At 35.1% G+C, this 19008-nt stretch overlaps 1 protein-coding gene and 1 pseudogene across 3 annotated transcripts in view; one reads left to right on the top strand and one right to left on the bottom strand.

Moving 5' to 3' along the window:
- TMEM135 (transmembrane protein 135) overlaps positions 1 to 19008 on the top strand; it is a 243989-nt gene that overhangs the window by 218474 nt on the left and 6507 nt on the right. Inside the window, exons 7-12 of one of the 3 annotated variants that reach the window (XM_029206793.1) lie at positions 433 to 474; positions 3440 to 3586; positions 6073 to 6142; positions 9343 to 9510; positions 14641 to 14704; positions 15689 to 15765. In XM_029206793.1, coding sequence (XP_029062626.1) covers positions 433 to 474; positions 3440 to 3586; positions 6073 to 6142; positions 9343 to 9510; positions 14641 to 14704; positions 15689 to 15765 — 568 coding nt within the window. The remainder of the gene's footprint in view (positions 1 to 432; positions 475 to 3439; positions 3587 to 6072; positions 6143 to 9342; positions 9511 to 14640; positions 14705 to 15688; positions 15766 to 19008) is intronic. The other 2 variants (XM_029206794.1, XM_029206795.1) reach the window with 2 other exon arrangements.
- Positions 13557 to 14160, bottom strand: LOC114886369 (annotated as a pseudogene).

Raw genomic sequence — 19008 nt, 5'->3', positions numbered from 1 at the left:
AAGTCAGGACCTTGAATTGACCTGTACATAATACCCAGCAGGTGTATGTGGTCTTTCTCTTCGCAACAAATTGCTCCCCCAGGGATTGGCTAGAATGAAGAATACTCCGTTCCCAGCCTTCATTTTAAGTCCACATGGATCCCTTAGAAGATTTACTTTAAATCTCTCTTCAACCTGCAAATCTGAGAATTGAGCCTTAAATTATGTTAATACGACATGGGAAGGCATTATCATTTTAATCATTTTGTGTAAGATGGCTTGTTCATTGTTTGTTGTTTGTTTGACCATTTGTGCTGCTCAGATCATCGTCCTAAAAGAGTTTCACCTTTAAAAGAAAATGATTTTCAGGAAAAAAATTTAATAGCTATTTAATACTACTACTTTATATCTCAAAACAAGTTATTTTATCATTGTAAATTTCTATTGTTTTAGGTGCAAAGATGGTTTGAAAGGATTTACATTCTCTGCACTTAGGTAAATTGCATATTTTATTTATCTTTATGTTAAGAGAATTTACAAGTTTTTTTTAAAAAGTAATATCATCGTACATAATTGTAATAAATATTTATTGACTCCACTATTTAAGTTGCAAGCAATTTTAAAAGTCACAAAAGTGGCTTTGTGGACATTTCATTAACAGAGTAATTTGTTAATTTTCCCCCTAAAAATCAGTCAGTCAGCCACTATTTGGGGGGCCTATTATGTGCCTTACAGTATGGGGTATTAAAGAAGATTACAAGAACTCTCTGTTTATGGAGCTTGGAAAGACAAAGCTACACATGAACAATTACTGGAAAATGAAGCCCTTAATTGTGTGGTACCAGATTATGGGCTTTGTTAGGGCAGGACTCATGCATTGTCAAACACATTTTGTATTATAGGCTTCACTAGAGTCACTGGAGTCTTCTTTTCACCTCGTAGCCTATCTCTTATCACAGTAATTGGCACGTGGTCGATACTGTAGAGATGTTGGTTAGCATTAGTGTTGAATTTTATGTTTCACCAAACGTTTTCACATACATTAGGAAATTAAATTTTCTCTATTACTGAATAGAGTATTTTTGGTTGTGGAAATTCTTTGGTAACGATAACTAATCATAACACACAGCAGTAATTTCTTCATGTCATATTTTTCATTAAAAGATCATGAAACTTATTAGAAAATAGCTTTTTGTTGTTGTTGCATTGGCTACATAGGATTCTGTGTAATTCACAGATTAAGTGAATTAAGTTTCACTTAAATCAAGTTTAATTAATTAAACTTAATTAAATTAATTAAAGTTTAATTAATTAAATTAAGTGAATTAAGTTTCACTGAAATTAAGTTTCAACTTAAAGTTGGTAACAAAATCAAAAGTTGGTTTTCCTAAAGAGAAAACTATGCCATTGTTCCTGCATCTTTCCTTAGACTCCCAGAATCCTTGCCAAAACTCAGAATGTGTCAGATATTTGCATATGTTTTCTTCAAATCCACTTATAATGAAGAGCTGACTTGGACTCTTTGCACTTAACATTTTCTCTGTGTTACAGGAAAATATTCTGGAAAAATAGTTATTCACTCTTGCTAGTTCTGTAAGATAATAGTGGAAGTTAGGGGAATAGAAAGAGTCAAGGAGAGAACCACGGGAGAAGAGCCAGTGCAGGAATCTGAAGGTAGACTAAGGCTGATTCATCGTAGTTTAAAACATAGTTAATAATGTACAAAGTTTGGTGACTAAGACCCCAGGCCTTAGAGTTAAACAGTTCTGGGTTCAAATAATTACTGATATTTTTGACTGTGGACAAGATGCCTTTTCATGTTAACTGTCATGGAAAGTGTGGTACCTACTTCATAGTGTTTTGCTATGAGGGTTAAATGATTTAATCTTTGTCCAAGGCTCAGTGCTGTGCCTGTCATGTAGTAAATGCTCAGAAAATGCTCACTATTACGATATTCCTTTGCTAGGTATTAATTAAATATTTATTATGTGCCCGACATAATAAATAACTAAATATTTATTATGTGCCAGGCACTGGGATATAATAACAAAGAAGGTATCTATAGTCTCACAGATCCCACAGTTTAGTGGGGCAGGGAAACTACTAAAAAGGTGCTTCCAGTACTGGGTGATCACTGGGCTGTGAGAGCACAAAGGAAGGATGGCTCACTCACTCCAGCTTGGGGCAGGGGCAGCTTCTCCAAGGAGGTGAGCTCTAATCCGAATGGTAGGTCCTGGCCAAAATAGCAACACTTTCCTTTCAGTGTTAGGAAAGGTATGAGAGATATTGTATCTGTTCTAGCATAGCTTTACCTTGTTTATAAAGAGCACCATTCACACCCACGATTAGGAACCAAATTCTTTTGGACCAGCAGTTACCAAGGAGGCACAGCTGCCATCTGGTGACAAACAATCTCATTGCACGCCCCTTACAATTTGGTAAACTAGATGTTTTATCAAGTTTGTCCTAATGAGATGGGTTGCACTTGTTGATAGTAACAATTTTTCTCTCTTTTACGAGTATTTAAATTTGCCAGAGTTCCCATGTTCTAGAATTTTAGTGTAGTGTTATTGGTCTCCTGTTTTATCTATGTTTTGTGATATTTTCTGAAGGTTCAGCAGGCAGAATTGGCTAAGGAAAGCTTAGTTATTCTTTATAAGAGCAGTGACTCTTATAGTGAAGGTGAAAAGAGCAAAAATGAAAACTCTGATAAAGGATACTGATTGAGTGATATCTAATGGTTGGTAATGTTTTCTTTGTATTGTCTTTGGAAAAATATAGTCCAGTTTTGATGATAGAGGAATGGTGTCTTCTCCTGGATATTAGATTTTTCCAAAGAGAAGTAAGTAGATTAGAATAACATCAAATTTAAGATTTTCTAATAATGTGGGGAAGACACTCAGACTCTTAACCACTTTCTGATTCTCATTCTTTAGTTCCCTCTATTTCTCATGTGCATATAGATGACCACCTACTGTACTGCAGCTGTTTTATGACTCAAAGTGACGTTAGATATAAATTTAGAGTAAAAAAATGAGAAATGCATTCAATTGTAACTGTTAGTACATTTTAGAGAAAATAATAGCAATTTTGTCATTAACTAGTAGATCCAAGTTAATAGTTCATTTGCCTTTTTGTTTGAAAAAACTTTTAAGTTGTGTAATACCTTAAAAAAGCGGTGACCTAAGTTAAAAGGGTGTTTCATCAAAGAGCTATGCTGTATTTGATTTTAAGATGCCTGCGCTGTTAAATAAACAGCTATTAACATTTTCTGAGTATTCAGATTTCAAAAGTCTATTTTTTAAAGGATGACTAGTTTTATATAAATTGTGGGAAATATTATTTCAAATGATAAGGTACTGTCCACAGTGTATTTGTATATAAACAAAATCAGTTTATTTTCTCACTGATTTTCTTTTTTTAAGGGGAAAAATGCCTCTCATTGTGCTCTTTTCTTTAGGTTCATTGTTGGGAAGGAAGAAATTCCCACACATTCTTATTCACCAGAGGCGGCATATGCAAAAGTAGAACAAAAGACTGAGAAACATGAGGAAAAACCAAGAGGAACGAATATAATTGCTCTAGTCAGGAAGCTTGTGGATTCAGTGTGAGTTCTTTATCTTGATATTTTAGCACATTTTGTCACCATTTTATATAACATTTGTACCATGCCAAGGTATTTTTGTTTTCTTTTCAGGTAATAATTTTTTTTTTTACCAGAAACTGCATAGAGTTTTATAAAAAGGCACACGATGGCAAGTGAATGTTGTTTATTATTTCTAGCAGGACTATAGACCATTATCTGCCTTTAAAATAGTTTTACATGAAATCGAAATACTTTTCTATTTCAAACTAAGCAGAGTTGCAGGGGGCTAGAATAGGGAACTTCAGGAAACAGATTAATATGTGCTAATCGAATGTTTCAAGTGTGGAAAGGAGAAAGAAAAATTCCAAGAGAGATTTAAGAAGATATAGATACAATAAGGAGCAAAGTTTAAGTGAAGGATATTTTGCAAGAGTGGAAAGTTTTAGGGCTTTGGAAATAAAATAAGAAATCTTTATTTGTATGTTATACAAAGAAGTCTATTTCATACAAATAAGTCTTCATTTGCATTTCAAATATTTAAGATATTTTAGAAAATAAATTTAAAGTTTTTAAGTTAGAATACCAGCCAATAAAAGTAATCTTGTAGTGCTATTTTAGAGAGTGTAGAATGCAGTATAGAAAGTTAGGGGATCAACTACAGGAAGCTGACGCCCTTTAAGAAACCTGAAGACCTGTGTTTGACTCATTTTGCCCCTCCTGGCTTTGGGACTTTGAACAAGTGATTTAACCACTCTACATCCCAAAGTCCTCATCAGTTAACTTTATTAAGGAGTGTTGCGTGCATTAAATGAAATAACATAGGAGTTTGCTTCACTTACACGAGCACAGAGTAGGTACTCAAAACTTTTACTGAATTTAAAGACTTTGTCTCTTCTTCTGTACACCACAGAAGAAGGTAAAAGGAAAGAAAGGGGTGGTAGACGGCAGTAATAATTGTGGTAGGGGATCCCGTTAATGGGAGTCATGTCAACAAGAATCATAGGGGAATGCAGAGAATGTGTGATGTAGGGGATCCTGTTAATGGGAATCATGTCAACAAGAATCATAGGGGAATGCAGAGAATGTGTGACGGGGGTGAATGAAGCCTTGGGTATCAGAGCTGATCGGGCCATGGCAGAACTTGTCAGAGTAGCCTCAGTGGGTCCATTGGTATGAAAGCAAGTGCAGGATAATATAGAAGCAGAGCAGATGACATAGGAGACTGGCAGTCCAGCACTTGGGAAACCATTTTAATGAAAGACTAGGAAAGATTAAATGACAGCGTAGTTGATAACAGAATTTAACTTCACTAGCAAAGAGAGTTTAATAATTTCTGTGTTAGTTCTGGTAGCCATGGCTGAGAGATGTCTTTGAAGAGGACACTTAGAAGTATGAAGAGTGATGGTTTACATAAGGCAGTCCTTCTCTGATTCACCCCTTTTCAGGCCCCTAGCTTTAATCACTCAACAACTTCGCATGACCAGATATGTCATATCATTCTAACGACATAAGGAATGAACTATTGCTGTCACCCTTGACTAGGAAAGGCTGCCTGTGTACTCCAGCTGCAGTGCAGCATTGAATTTCGGAGAAGGTCTTTATAATCAATTTGCAAATGGAATTAGAGAGCTAGGATATCACTCTGCAAGTTATTATCATAAACAAGAAAGAGTTAATGTGTTCCAACCATGAAGATAATTAATTAATTGTATTCTGAAAGAGTTATAAAGACTGCTTATTTTGGAACTGAACTCTTCAAAGAGAAAGGGGGAGAGTTAAACCCATATTAGATATTCTACTTACTTTTTTACGCCTGGAGTGAATAAATAGTCCTGGAGTAGACATACCAAATAACTAAAATAAGTGTGTCTTGAATAGTAGTCCTCCCAGCAGAAATGTTTATTAAACACTGGAAGACTAACTTGTTTACAGTTAAATCACAACCTACTTTTGAATTCCTGCATGTTCTATTTCTATATTTATTTTAAAAACTGAATTTAAATTCTAATACTATATCATGTTTCTTTCCCAGATGTTTTCTCTCAAATATAATTAAGTATAAATTCCTGTAACCTGAGCACATTCTCATTATGATTTTTGCTCAAGTACTGACGTCATGGATGATTTATGACCATTATACGCTACAATAAACGATTTAAAGCTTCCAAAAGATTTGGCAGAGTGTAGAGATAACATATACATATTTTTCATATTTAGTCACAAATATTTACCAATATGGCTTCTCTGTTCCACATTCAAGTATTTTGACTGCAGTCACGTATTTTATACAGTGTGTCAAATGGTGAGCAGCAAAGGGAAAAAAAATCTGTTATCTTTGCTTCTGTATGTCCTAAGAAATCAAAAGATGCACACATTTAGAAATGAGTTGATAATGTTTTCTCGTTTTTTGGTTAGAGAGTTTTAAGCAGATTAACACACACACACACACGCACACGCACACATACACACACATTTTAATTATATTAGTTTTTTTGGTTTAATTTCAGATGTAAGCATGGACCAAGGCATAGATGTTGCAAACACTATGAGGATAATTGCATCTCTTATTGCATTAAAGTAAGTATATAAAATCTACTTTAATAACCACAGGGAATATGTATAGAAAAAACTTATTTATTAAAACATAATTTCAAAGTAAGTGGAAAAGTTGACAATCATTGCTATCATTCTTTGCATTTGACTTGAAGAATAAGACACTTGTGAGAAATAGATAACAATTTAGCTTTTAGTATTCACTTACCAGATCCTTTGTTAAATAATTTTTACATTAGCTTACTTAATAAATGTAAAACTTACAAAGTAGAAGGTGAAGCAACAACAACAAAAAAGAGAAAAAGTCAAATTAAAATTAAAATTTGTACTTTGCAATGTATCCTCATTAGAATACATCTTAGAACAAGGCCCCTGGACTGTGCTGTGTGCTAGGGGATCAGCAGTCACTCACATACACTGCACAATCTGGGACAGTGGCATTTGGTTTTGGACTTGTAAAGCTGTTACATTTTTTCAGGCATGACGGTAACTGGAGCATGTCCACAGTTGTTCTACATTAAGAAAGTTAGTTATGCCCACTGACATAAATTCCCTACTCCCTAATATATTAGTGTACGAGGGCCGTGCTCCCTCCCCATCCCCCATCCCATGCCTGCCACCGCCCCCCATCCCCCATCCCACCAACTCTGAGAAGGAAGTTAATTTTCATTGCAGTTAGTCTGTCACAGGTGGCACCATCTGCTACAAGTTCTTTAGTTTTGGATGGTGCTCTAACAATCCTGATGCTTTAGAAATTTATGTTCTTTCTTACAACATCTGATCCCCACTTTATTGATGATGAGAAGAACAGAGTTGTACAGCACCCCAAAAGACAGCCTCCTGACCGTCCCTCTAGAAAGGGAGGGACTGTATCACATTAGTGCTTATGAATGTGAATGCCTGTGGCCGAGTGTTGTTGGTGGCACGCACCCAAGCCAACACTTACCTTTAAAGTACTCAAAGACAGAACCAGGGGTAACAGCAGTAGAGTATTTTTTCAGTTGTGAAGTAGTTTCTGACACACTCTTTCCAAATCTGATTTCCTGCCCCATTTTTAAAGTGGCAAAAAAAAAAAAAAAAAAAAAAAAAAAAAGAATGTTGCCGGCTGCCTCAAAGTCTACAAGCTCCCAGAGAGGGTTATTATTCCCTCCAACTGGACATAATTCTAGTTCAGGGGGAAACTTCAGGACGGGAACTAAGAAAAGCATTTTGACTAAATTAGAGGTATTTGAGAAATTTGGGGGAGAGGAGAGGTGATATTTTAAAAAAAGTATACGAGAAAGTTAGTGAGAATTACTGAGCTATGAAAAAATGTAGTCATTCTTTCAAGCGTGTACCAGTACTATAAACTTGCTAATTTATGTGTACATTGTAATATTATGTCCATGAATGTAGAATTATTTGGAGATTTGTGGGTGAGGAATTTATATCACAAGTATAGCAAAATATTTTGACAGTGCACCTCATTATTCCATGCACTCAGTTACACCTCATGTTAAATCATACCCCTGAGTGAATATTCAGATGAATTAACATTCCCCCCAACTCACTATACTCCATTCACATGAACTTTTTGTTGATACCTGCCAATCTCTTTTTTGGCTTTGTGCTTTTTGTCCAAGCTACCCGAAATGTTTTTCTCATGCCAGCTCCTTCTCTTTTGTGTCTATTTAAACGTCACATCCTCAGTAGCCTTCCCTTACCACTCAGTCTAATATAGGATGCCCTGTTAATTTCTTTCCCAGTGCCCTGATTACTTCCTTGTCAACACTTATTGTAATCTGTAATTACTTTATGTTTATTTGTTTACTGATTTTCTCTTCCTCTAATGAGCATGGAAGCTCCATGAAGGCAAGAGCTTTGTGTCCTCAGTACTCTATCCCCAGCATCTAGTGTGATGATCGGCACATGAGAGGCATTCACTGAATCTTTCCTGAATACGTGAAAGGGTGAATTGATGGAAGGATGAATAGATCTCTTGAAAATAGTGTGAAATGATTGAACATGAGTGTGATCTTTGAACGCTTAGGTTAATATTATGATATTATCAGTGACAAGATACAGGTGTGACCACCTCATGCATTAAACAAACACTAGGTAGTTTCAGTTAAGCAAATGCAGGATAATTCATGCTAATTGTTTGGACCATTTAATTTTCATGTTTTAACCAGGTATTAGGTAGTTTCAGGTAAATTAATGAATGTTTCTTCATAGTAACTCAATTTTTTTTTTTTAAAAAGAAGGCAGCCATACCGAAGATACAAACCTGAACTTTGAAACTTAGCAACAAACACTGCTAAGAATGTAGACGTTTTTCCATTCCAGTGGGGGTGAAAGAGGAGGACGATGGGAGATCAGTATTACAGTGTATTGGCTGAATCATGTATAAAATACTATTCTTTTTGATAACATTTTGTTTCGAGATGACTGGAATTTTTCAGTCTCTCACCATTAAGTGACATCAAACTTCATTTTCCTAAAGAGTGAAATGAAATTGACCAACATTAGTCATCCTTTCCTCCCTTTTACACTGTAGATAGTTGCAGGTAATATGGAGAAATGTTGACAGCAAATGTGGATTTGTGGCAAATTTGCTTTCTCGGGTTTTGTTTAGTTTACCCTTAAAGCTGCCATTCCCTAGAGATGTTTCAGCTTGACACATTGAGCACAGAAGTAAAAACCTAGATAGAATTATTTCTTTTCCTGGAAAATTCTTTAAACTTGATCGTTTAAATAGTTGACACCAAAGGTCTAAACAGATAATACAATTATTTTCTGTCAAAAGAATCTCTGCTCAAACTAATGATTAAGAGGCATATTCTGTTAAAATTTCCCAAAGCATTTGGTTTTGTTAGCTATTTTTTTTGGAATTGCAGTGCTTTTGTTTCTAAAACTATTTGTGGTTTAGGGATTATAAATCCCAGTTATGTCAACAAAATGTCAAGAAGTAGAAGTTTGGTACATAGATAGACTTGGCCAGTGCTTGGGAGACTTTTTAAGCCTTTGTAAATCATAGAAAGTATGTTTGCTGCAAGATTTCACGCTTATTTTTAAGGCAAGTGTTTTAAAATTGTTTGAGGTTTAGGACTTAATTTTGAAAATGGCTGCGATATAAACTTGTCTTAATACTTTTAGTTCCGTTTTGATTCTGCAACAATAAAATTTATATCTATCGGTCTTCAAAATTTGGTTGTAAATCAGAATTTCCTCCCAATTTTCTCTAGGGTTTTATCAGAATGTTCAGCGTGGGATACTTGATCCAGTGCTGCCTCCGGATTCCCTCTGCATTTAGGCATCTGTTTACACAGCCATCCCGGCTATTTTCTCTCTTCTACAATAAAGAAAACTTCCAGCTCGGAGCTTTTCTGGGCTCTTTTGTTAGCATATACAAGGTAAGGCTTTCAGAAGAGGAAAGAAAAGTGGGAAATAAATAACATGGCTATTGTTAAAATGAGATACGGCCTTAACTCATCTGTTTTTTGTGTTTTTTTGTTTTTGCCGTACGCGGGCCTCTCACTGTTGCGGCCTCTCCCGTTGCGGAGCACAGGCTCCGGGCGTGCAGGCTCAGTGGTCATGGCTCACGGGCCCAGCCGCGCCGCGGCATGTGGGATCTTTCCCAGACCGGGGCACGAACCCGTGTCCCCTGCATCGGCAGGCGAACTCTCAACCACTGCGCCACCAGGGAAGCCCTGTCATTTTTTTTAATACTTCTTTCTGTAGTATTCGTAAATATCTCATCACCCAAATATGCACATTATGTTGGGAATAGCGGCTGGAGATATTTCTTCTCTTAAAGCTTGAAAGTGTAGATATATTTGCATTTATACAGAATGTTAAAGATTTTCAAAAACTCATTTTCTTTTCTTCAACAATGTAGTCACTGAGAAAATATGAACTTCCTGATATTTCTAACATCAAAAGTGATGTATCTATTTGTTTTTTCTGAATAATTTTACTACCTGATTATTAATTTAAACATTTTCAGACCCTCCTAGCTGATATCAACCTTTGATAGAAAGAGTAAGGATTTTCTCTTGTAACTGATATAAGCAATGACTTATTTTCCATCTCCCACTCACTCACTCTTTCTACTGTACTCTCTCAAACAAAGTTAACATTCTTCCACCTCTTTCTGCATGTTCCTATAAATGTACCCACACATATATAATAAGCACCTACCTAAACACATATATAGGGATCATCTGTGACGTAACACTCTGCAGTTTGAAGTAATGGCCTTTTGTTTAATGGGAATCACTAATATGTAAATCATATGACTGACATATTTTATTAAACATCTAAAATTGATATTCAAAATTTAAAGGTAAAATGTGCTAACTAAGGTTGACCTGTATGCATGTGCATGCATGTGTGCATGTGCACACACACAGTTGTTAAAAGAAAATGCTGGGAAAAACTGAATTCTGGAATTATTTTGGATAAGATGGTTGTGTTTCATTTTATGATAAAGTTTACCTATAAAAGGTAGATGTGGAGAAAGTATTTTGAAATGGAAAGGAAAGAGTGGCAAACTATAAACTATAGTTAATTAATCACTTGTTATGAAATATTACTAACACTGAAAACATTTTCAATATGGTTTGACTAGGAAGCATTACTTATATCTTTGAATATATACAAGAGTTAATAGGGCAGAATATTGGTGATAATATGTTTATATTCACATTCTTTTTCATTTCTTGTGTCATAGAGTTTGTATTTACTCTTAAGATAAACCCTTAAATATTTATATGTGGATTATTGCCAACATTTTTAGCCCAGGTTGGTTATTCTCCACCATCCAGCATATCTGAGAGCCTAGGCTTTTTTGTTTGTTTACATTTTTGCTACTTATTTGCTTAGGTAATATAAACTAATGGTAATTAAACTAAGGAAAATGCAACTGGGTCAGAAAATCTATTATAAAAAATATTCACACAGCATGTTCCAAAGCCATATGTGATTTCTGAAAAATTTATCAATTTTTTGCATCTTCCTAAGAATGTAATTAAGAGAAGGTCAGGCAAACAAACCTTATTTCTTCTGTGTCTTCTTGGTGAACTGACCCTTTTTCCATTTTGTAATGTTCCTCTTTGTCCTGGTAATATTCCTTGTTCTGAAGTCTACTATGTCTACTATTAATATAGCTACTTTTGATTATATTTGATGGTATATTTTCCTTCTTTAATCTTTCCGTGACCTCAGTTTAAAGGTTGGTTTCTTTTAGACCACATATAGTTGGTTCTTACTTTTGTATCCAGTTTGGTAATCACTGTCTTTTAATTGGTGTATTTAGACTCTTTACATTTAATATAGTTATTGATATGGTTGAGTTTATATCTGTTTGTATCTACTTTCTTATTAGTTGTTTCATATTTGTTCCATTTTTTTCTTTGCTCCTCTTTTTTTTTTGTCTCCTTGATTTTGGGGGTATTTTTTATGTATTTTAAATTTATATTAATTTTTTTGTATTTTTTATATTCTGTCATCACTGTTGACTTATTATTTATATGTCTTTTTAAAATTTAGTGACTGTCTTAACATTTATAATAAACATTTTTAATTTATTTGGTCAATATTTTCAAATAATATTATATCACTTCAGTATAGTGTAAGAATCTTACCACATCATACTTGTAGTAATTCCTCCTTCCCATCCTTTGTGCAATTCATTTACCTTTTCATATGTTATAAACCCCACAATATGCTGTTGCTATTTTTGTTTTGGACCAGGAGTCAGAAAACTTTTTCTGTAAAGGGCCAAAGAGTAGATATTTTAAGCTTTGTGGAACATATGGTTTCACTCATAACTATTCAGCTCTGATGTTATAGTGTGAAAGCAGCCATAGACAATATATAAATGAATGAGCATGGCTGTATTCCAATAAAAATTTAGCACACTGTATTAGAATTTCATATAATTTTCACGTCACAAAATATTATTGTTTTTTATTTTTATCCATTGAGAGGTGTAAAAATATTCTAGCTTATGAGCCATGTAAAACAGGTGGCAGGCTAGATTTGCCTAGTGGGCCATAGTTTTCTGACCACTGCTTTAGACAGTTGATTCATTTTTATAACAATTAAAGGTAAGAAAAACATGTCTTCTAAATTTACCTTCATTTTACCATTTCCGGAGCTCTTCATCTCTTTTTTTATACCTAAATTCTTATCTGGTATCTTGTTCCTTCTGCCTGCAGAATGACCTTTAACATTTCTGGTAATGCAGGTCTGCAGGTGGTGCATTTTCTCAGCTTCTATCTGTCTGAGAGAGTCTTTTTTTTTGTTTTTTCCCCCACACACATTAACATTTATTAAACATTTTGAGTATTATACACAATTTGCTTCTTTTGCTTAGCAATTTTTGGCGTTTTTCTGTCAGTACTTTGTCCTTTTTAACTGCTGCAGATGTTACATTTTATAGACATATTGGTTAGTTATTTCTTATTTATCAACATTTGGGCTCTTTCCAAGTTTGAAAAAAAATGTTGCAACAAATACTCTTGGGTCCATTTCTTTGTTCAGGATTAATTTCTAGAAGTGCAAGTTCTGGGTCCAAACCCAGAATATTTTGAATATTAATTGATATTGCTAACTTACACTCTAAAAAGTTCCCAATTTATAAGGCAGAAAATGCTCTTTTTTTTTTGGGATACTTAATCTAAATCTTTGCTAACATGATGGGTAAAACATGTTTTAATTTTCATTTTTTAATTCTGTGAAGTTTAGTTTCTAACTTACTAATTTTGGTTTCTAGCAATATTCATTCTCAATTTATTACCTCCTTGCATTTTTAATTTTAGCCATTATGCTTGATATTAGATTATTCTTTTTTGTAAAGAGCAGCCACTTCTTGTTTTATCATTGTAACATCTCATGGAATCTCATTGAAGATCAGAAACAAAGTCTTTTAAGGTCTCAGACCTTCTCTTTTAACCACCGAAAAGGTAGTGTCATACCTGCCTCTTTACTATCCGTGTGGAATATCCTGGCGTTCTCAACTTATTGACTCCCGGTCTGAGTGAACAGAATATTTTTCACAAGTGTGATAGAGAGTAATTCACAGTCCCTCTTTTGATCTAATTTTAATAACTGAGTGCTAGCTCTTCTATTTATAATCTATTTCTGACCTTTGGACCCATCTGCCTAGCTCCTAGCTCTATAGGCTCTGGTTTCAACTTATGCTACCAGGGGACTCTCTCACTTTGGGCTGTCTTGGTAGATATTCTACCCTAGGCCGGTGCTGGTAACCTATTCTTGACCCTTGATGGTCATTCAGGCAGTTACAGCAAGAAACGTTTCACGAATGGTATCTGATACAGTCTAGTTAAGATTAATGGGGAATAAAGGTACTTTGCTTAGAAATAATTATCCATAGATCTAAAGTCAACAAAAGTCTTTACAACAAAAAATACATATTTTGGGGGGGGGGCGGGGAGGAGGAGGCTTGAAATAGATCAGAAATAGATCAGAAAACGCTTTCATATTAACTGTTCTTTTCATATTCTTCAAATATGCCTTTCTCCTCCTGGACATCTGAAGGAACACCTGGATATTCTGGGAGAACTTTATATTTTTCCAAATCACTTTCTGGAAAAAACGTGTCACTTTCAAATTCCTGCATGATCCTTGTCACAAATAGTCGAAGATGGCCTGGCCTGTTCATGGCTTCCTTGTAAACGGAACTGTGTCCCACTATCCAAACCATGTCCACTTTATTTGTTAATTCTGGTTGCTCAATAAGTTTTAAGGCATCATCCAGACTTTTGGCAAGAAAATGAGCTCCCTGTGGAGGTTCCTTGAGTTCTCTACTGAGAACTATATTAATTCTGTCCTTTAAAGGTCGATTCATCTCTGGAATGGAGAACCAGGTCTTCCTACCCATAATCGCCAAATTCTGTTTACCTTCTACTGAAGAAGTTGTGGTCATTCTTTGGAAATACCTGTATTCATTCCTGAACGGGGGCCAGGGCAGGTCCCCGATCTTGCCGATGTTCTATGTTCTGGGACCCAGCAACGATGCAGTTTAGCAGACGAACCATGACAGCAGCAGAAAACTCTTCCGAGCTAGCACGTCACACCGACATGGGGATTACCCGCCAGCTTGGTGTGAAATTTTTGAGAGAGTCTTTATTTCACCTTCATATTGAAAAATGTTTTCTCTAACTATAGGATTCTGACTTGACAGAGTTGTAGCTTATCCAGCTTTTTCTCCTTGTTAGAATGGGAATGATACTTTCCCCAGCATTCTATATCTAAGCAAAAGTAGAATTTTTGAATTCATTTTGAAAAATCATTACAATGAAAATTTTATGTATAATTTCTTAATAGGGTCTATCCAAACAGTAACGTTATAACAGGTTACTGTTCATAATTTTCCCAATCATATATTCAGTTTGATTTAAATAAGATCACCAATTTGCCTCCAAGGTCAGCTAATGACTCACCCATTACAGATGTTACATGCATTTTTCTCCTAGAACTGAAACAACTGAAGTCATTGTATTTTCTTCTTGATACAGGGTACTAGTTGCTTCCTGCGCTGGGTCAGAAATCTGGATGATGAACTGCATGCCATTATAGCTGGTAAAGCAATGATAAAATACATATATTACTATTGCATCAATCAGTAGTAGGAATGAAGCAGACGTGGTTTTCAAATTCATCTGATTTCTTTGTATCTTCCTTTCTCTGTAATAGAATCCCCATTAAGGCACTAGTACAAACATTTTGTATTTGTGAAGTTTAACATATCAAGGCTCTCTTGCCATCTGATGTTTTGGGTTGGCAATATAATAACTTGGGTATCTGTCCTGCTACAGGCCAGAAATTCTAGGGAAAATGTGTCACAAAAGAACATAAAGACTTAAAATATTATATAAGTGACTAGTGGAAGTGCAGTTAGATTTCTTAAAATATTCTGATTTTACCACTGGCAAGTGATGTATTTTTTAATAATAATTTTTTTAGGAACTCAAGTAATTTTATAAAAATTAAAACTAAACATTTTCTGTGAGTTCAGTATATGTATTACTTAAGTTAAATAGACAATTTTTCAGATATGTATTAGTAATAGCCCTACTATTAGTATTCCAGGCCTCCTACCACCTTGGTTTTCCATTTATAGAATGAAAGCAATGGAGGGAAGCGTGATGACAGCACTAAACATAATTTGAGCTGTTAGGAGAATAGATGAATGACTATTTACACTTAAAATCAGAAATGGTACCAGTAACCTTTAAAAAATTATTTTAAAAGATCATTGTGTTTGGCAAGACCACTGCTGTTTTTAAAAGTTAAATTTAGAATGTAGTTTCTTGTGATATGTGTATCAGAACTGTGGTTCCTAACTCTAAAGGTCAATTTTTAAGTTTAAAAATATGTGATAATAAATAAGAATTCACCCCATTTTAATGTCATCACTTATATTACTGTCCTTGATTTTGTTGTGACAAAAGGCAGTGCTACAAATCAGTTCTTTCCTATTTAAGTGAATCAACATTTCTGAGTGACTTAATAACAAAGAAATACTTTGAGTTCTGATCAGTTTTGCCTTATTTGTTGTTTCAGGATTTTTGGCGGGAATATCAATGATGTTTTATAAAAGCACAACAATTTCCATGTATTTAGCTTCCAAATTGGTAGAGGTAAGCAAACATTTTTAAGCACATACAACCAAAGGATACAGAGCTTTTTAGCTGCTTTAGTAGTAAAAGTTTCAAAAGCAAATTCTAATCCTATAAAAGTACTTACAAAGTCAGTTCTCCTATTTCTTCTTTTTTCTTTGTGTTATTTTCAAATATACACAAGCATAGGAGGAATAATGTGATAACCCTCATGTACCCCATCATACAGCTTCAACAGTTAACAGCATTTGGCCAATCTCCTTTCACCTATACTGCTCCAGACCCCCAAGTACCAAGTTATTTTAAAACAAATCCCAGAGATCAAATCACTTCATCCGTAAACAACTGAGGAGAAAGAGTCCTTAAAAAATAAAACTAAAGAATAAGGACTCCTTAAAAACAAACAAATCATGAATGCCATCAGGGTATAATCAAAATACATGTCATTAATTTTAAAAACCTGGTAATTCTTTATTATTATCGTTATCCAATTAGAGCTTGCATTTTCAATATTACCTCACAAATGTCTTTTGCAATCCCTTTGTTTTAGATGAGATCCAAGGTCTCTTTTTAGTTTATAATAGTTATCCCTCACCCTTTCTTCTTTTCTTCCCCCTTTCTTTTTTTCCTTGCCATTTATTTGTTGATAATCTAGGTTATTAATTCTTTGGAATTTCCCACATTCTGGATTTTGCTGATTGCATCCTCACTGGTGGTGTTATAACATGTTCCTTTAACTCATGTATTGTCTGTAAACTGTAAATTAGATCTAGAGCCTTAAGCAAGTTCAGGTTCAGTTTCTTTTAGGGGGATGGTAGTGGCAGAAAAACTTCACATTTACTGTGTGTGTGAATTCCTATTACATCACATTAGGAAACACAAAAATGTCGGGTTGTCTCTCTCTTTTTTTTTTTTTTTGTGGTACACGGGCCTCTCACTGTTGTGGCCTCTCCCATTGCGGAGCACAGGCTCCGGACGCACAGGCTCAGTGGCCATGGCTCACGGGCCCAGCCGCTCCACGGCATGTGGGATCTTCCCGGACCGAGGCAAGAGCCCGTGTCCCCTGCATCGGCAGGCAGACTCTCAACCACTGCGCCACCAGGAAAGCCCCTGTCTCTCTCTCAACCACTTCGCCACCAGGGATGCTAAGATGGATCAGCGGGCTCAGTGTTGATAGAGCCAACATAAGGTTCCCCATCTTTTACCCTATTGTTTTAGCAGCCATTAATGACCAGGGTTTATTATTTCACTGAGGGTTGCAAAATCATCATAATCTAATATGATTGTTTCTTCTGCATTTATTAGTGGGAATTCGTCAAAAAAGAACTTTCCCTTTCAGCTGTTTGGTTACTGTGAGATCGTCTGTTCACAAAGTCATAATAAAGTGCTTGATTACTTCCCTTTATTTGCTAATGTTTGGAATGAGTTAGTCCCTAGCATCCTGCAAAGTTGACCTGTAAGTCTTTGTTGTCAGGTGTCTTTATGGAGTTTAAGGTATTTGATTTGTTTCAACCTATTGCAGTCATTATGCTCAAAGTGCCCCATCTTTGGCCATGAGAGCCTCTTCAAGTTGACTCCTGTTTCTTTTTTCACGTAATGCCGGTATCTTTGATAGTTTTCTTGCTTTGTGATAAAACAAGATATTCCAGGCTCACCTGGGTGGTTTCCTGCTCCAGACATAGAATCAGGCTTCTCCAATGGCACCTAGTTTCTTTTGGTGAGAAATGGTATTTAGAAAACCTTAGTTTGGGTGCTAAAGGTTTTTTGCTCCTAGGCTAGTCATTGTTTCTTGGCCTTTCCAGTGAACAGAGTTAGAGCATCCTATTTATTTTCCCTTTCTTTTCAGAGAAAGAGAAAATAATTAGGAGCACATTGATGTTTTCAATTCAAAGTTCAGGTTATAGATTTTATTTAACTTGTTTGAATTTTAAAAAGTTTTATCTCACTAAAAATCTGTGTCCCTAATGACATTAAGAAAATTACATATTTGTTTTATCCAAACGAGAGAAAGAGGGAGAGAGAAGGAGGCAGGGGAGGAGGCATTTATTTTTTCTCAGTGCCTTTGGAAGCCATTGGAGAGCTTTAAGCATGGAAATGACGTGATTTAATTCACATTTTAAGAAGGATATTCTGGCTATTATATACAGAATGGGTTAGAGGCAAGACTGGAATCTGGGAGAAAACCGTTAGTCTCAGGCAGAAAATGGTGGCTTGTGTCAGGATGGTAGCAGTAGAGATGGAGAAAAGTACACAGATTTGGTGTATGGTTAGGAGATAGAGTTGGCAGGACTTGCTAACAGAGAGGAAAAGGGGAGTGAGAGAGTATATTTTTTTGCCCTAGCTGGCAAAAAATATATTCTTTGACATAGGGGCCATCCAACATTGAGATCTAGTTTGTAAAATGTTTCTCTAAATGGCTAGAGGTTTTAAAGCCGAGCAGTGGTGTCGCTGTTTCTTACATCAACAGATCGTATCTGATAAGTGTGCTGATGAGAACTTTTTTTTAAATGCAGGAAATTAGAAGTATAAGCTTACTATGTCCTTTGTGGAATTAATGACTATGGTGTAATAGGCAATCATTTTCCTATGATTGAAGTTAATTTTATATTAAAATGCTATATTACTATATAATGCATCTTAAGTAAACATCACCTGTATAGGCAACTTTTTTCTTGGAAAAAATTATTTCCAAGACATATTTATTGAGTATCGATTATGTTCCCATTACTGCGGTGGTGCTGGTAAGCATATAGAAGTATAGGATACAGTCCCAACTCTTCATTAACTTAGACTCTAGGTCAACAGATAAGTTTTATTGTGGGAAATAATTAGGAACATAATGATCCCATATATCAAGAGATACCTGTTTCACATAACATTTCTATGATGCCATTCTACCACATCTGAATTTCATTTTTGTTAACAGGAATACACTACAGTATATCTGTACCTTGTAATATATTATCATATTACTTTCAAAATAATGGCCCATGTTTATCTTGTTACTGAAGTAGATTATAAATCTCTTTGTACATATCTTACGGATTGAAGTTAATTTTATATTAAAATGCTATATTAATACAAAATATTAATTAAAAATCAGCTGTATAAACAGCTTTTTTCTTGGAAAAAAATTATTTTATGTTCTTTATTTCATGGTCCACTCATGTCTTCTTAAAGCTCCCTCCATCCTATTGAAACACCATTCTGTCTTGGTCATCTTTCCACTTTTCTTACTTGTTTCACTTTAGCATTCCTACGTTC

The sequence above is a fragment of the Monodon monoceros genome, unplaced genomic scaffold, assembly GCF_005190385.1.
Source record: "Monodon monoceros isolate NGI ecotype Baffin Bay Population unplaced genomic scaffold, NGI_Narwhal_1 Super_Scaffold_7, whole genome shotgun sequence".
Classification (NCBI taxonomy): Eukaryota; Metazoa; Chordata; class Mammalia; order Artiodactyla; family Monodontidae; genus Monodon; species Monodon monoceros.
This window is presented reverse-complemented; position numbering and strand designations above follow the sequence as displayed.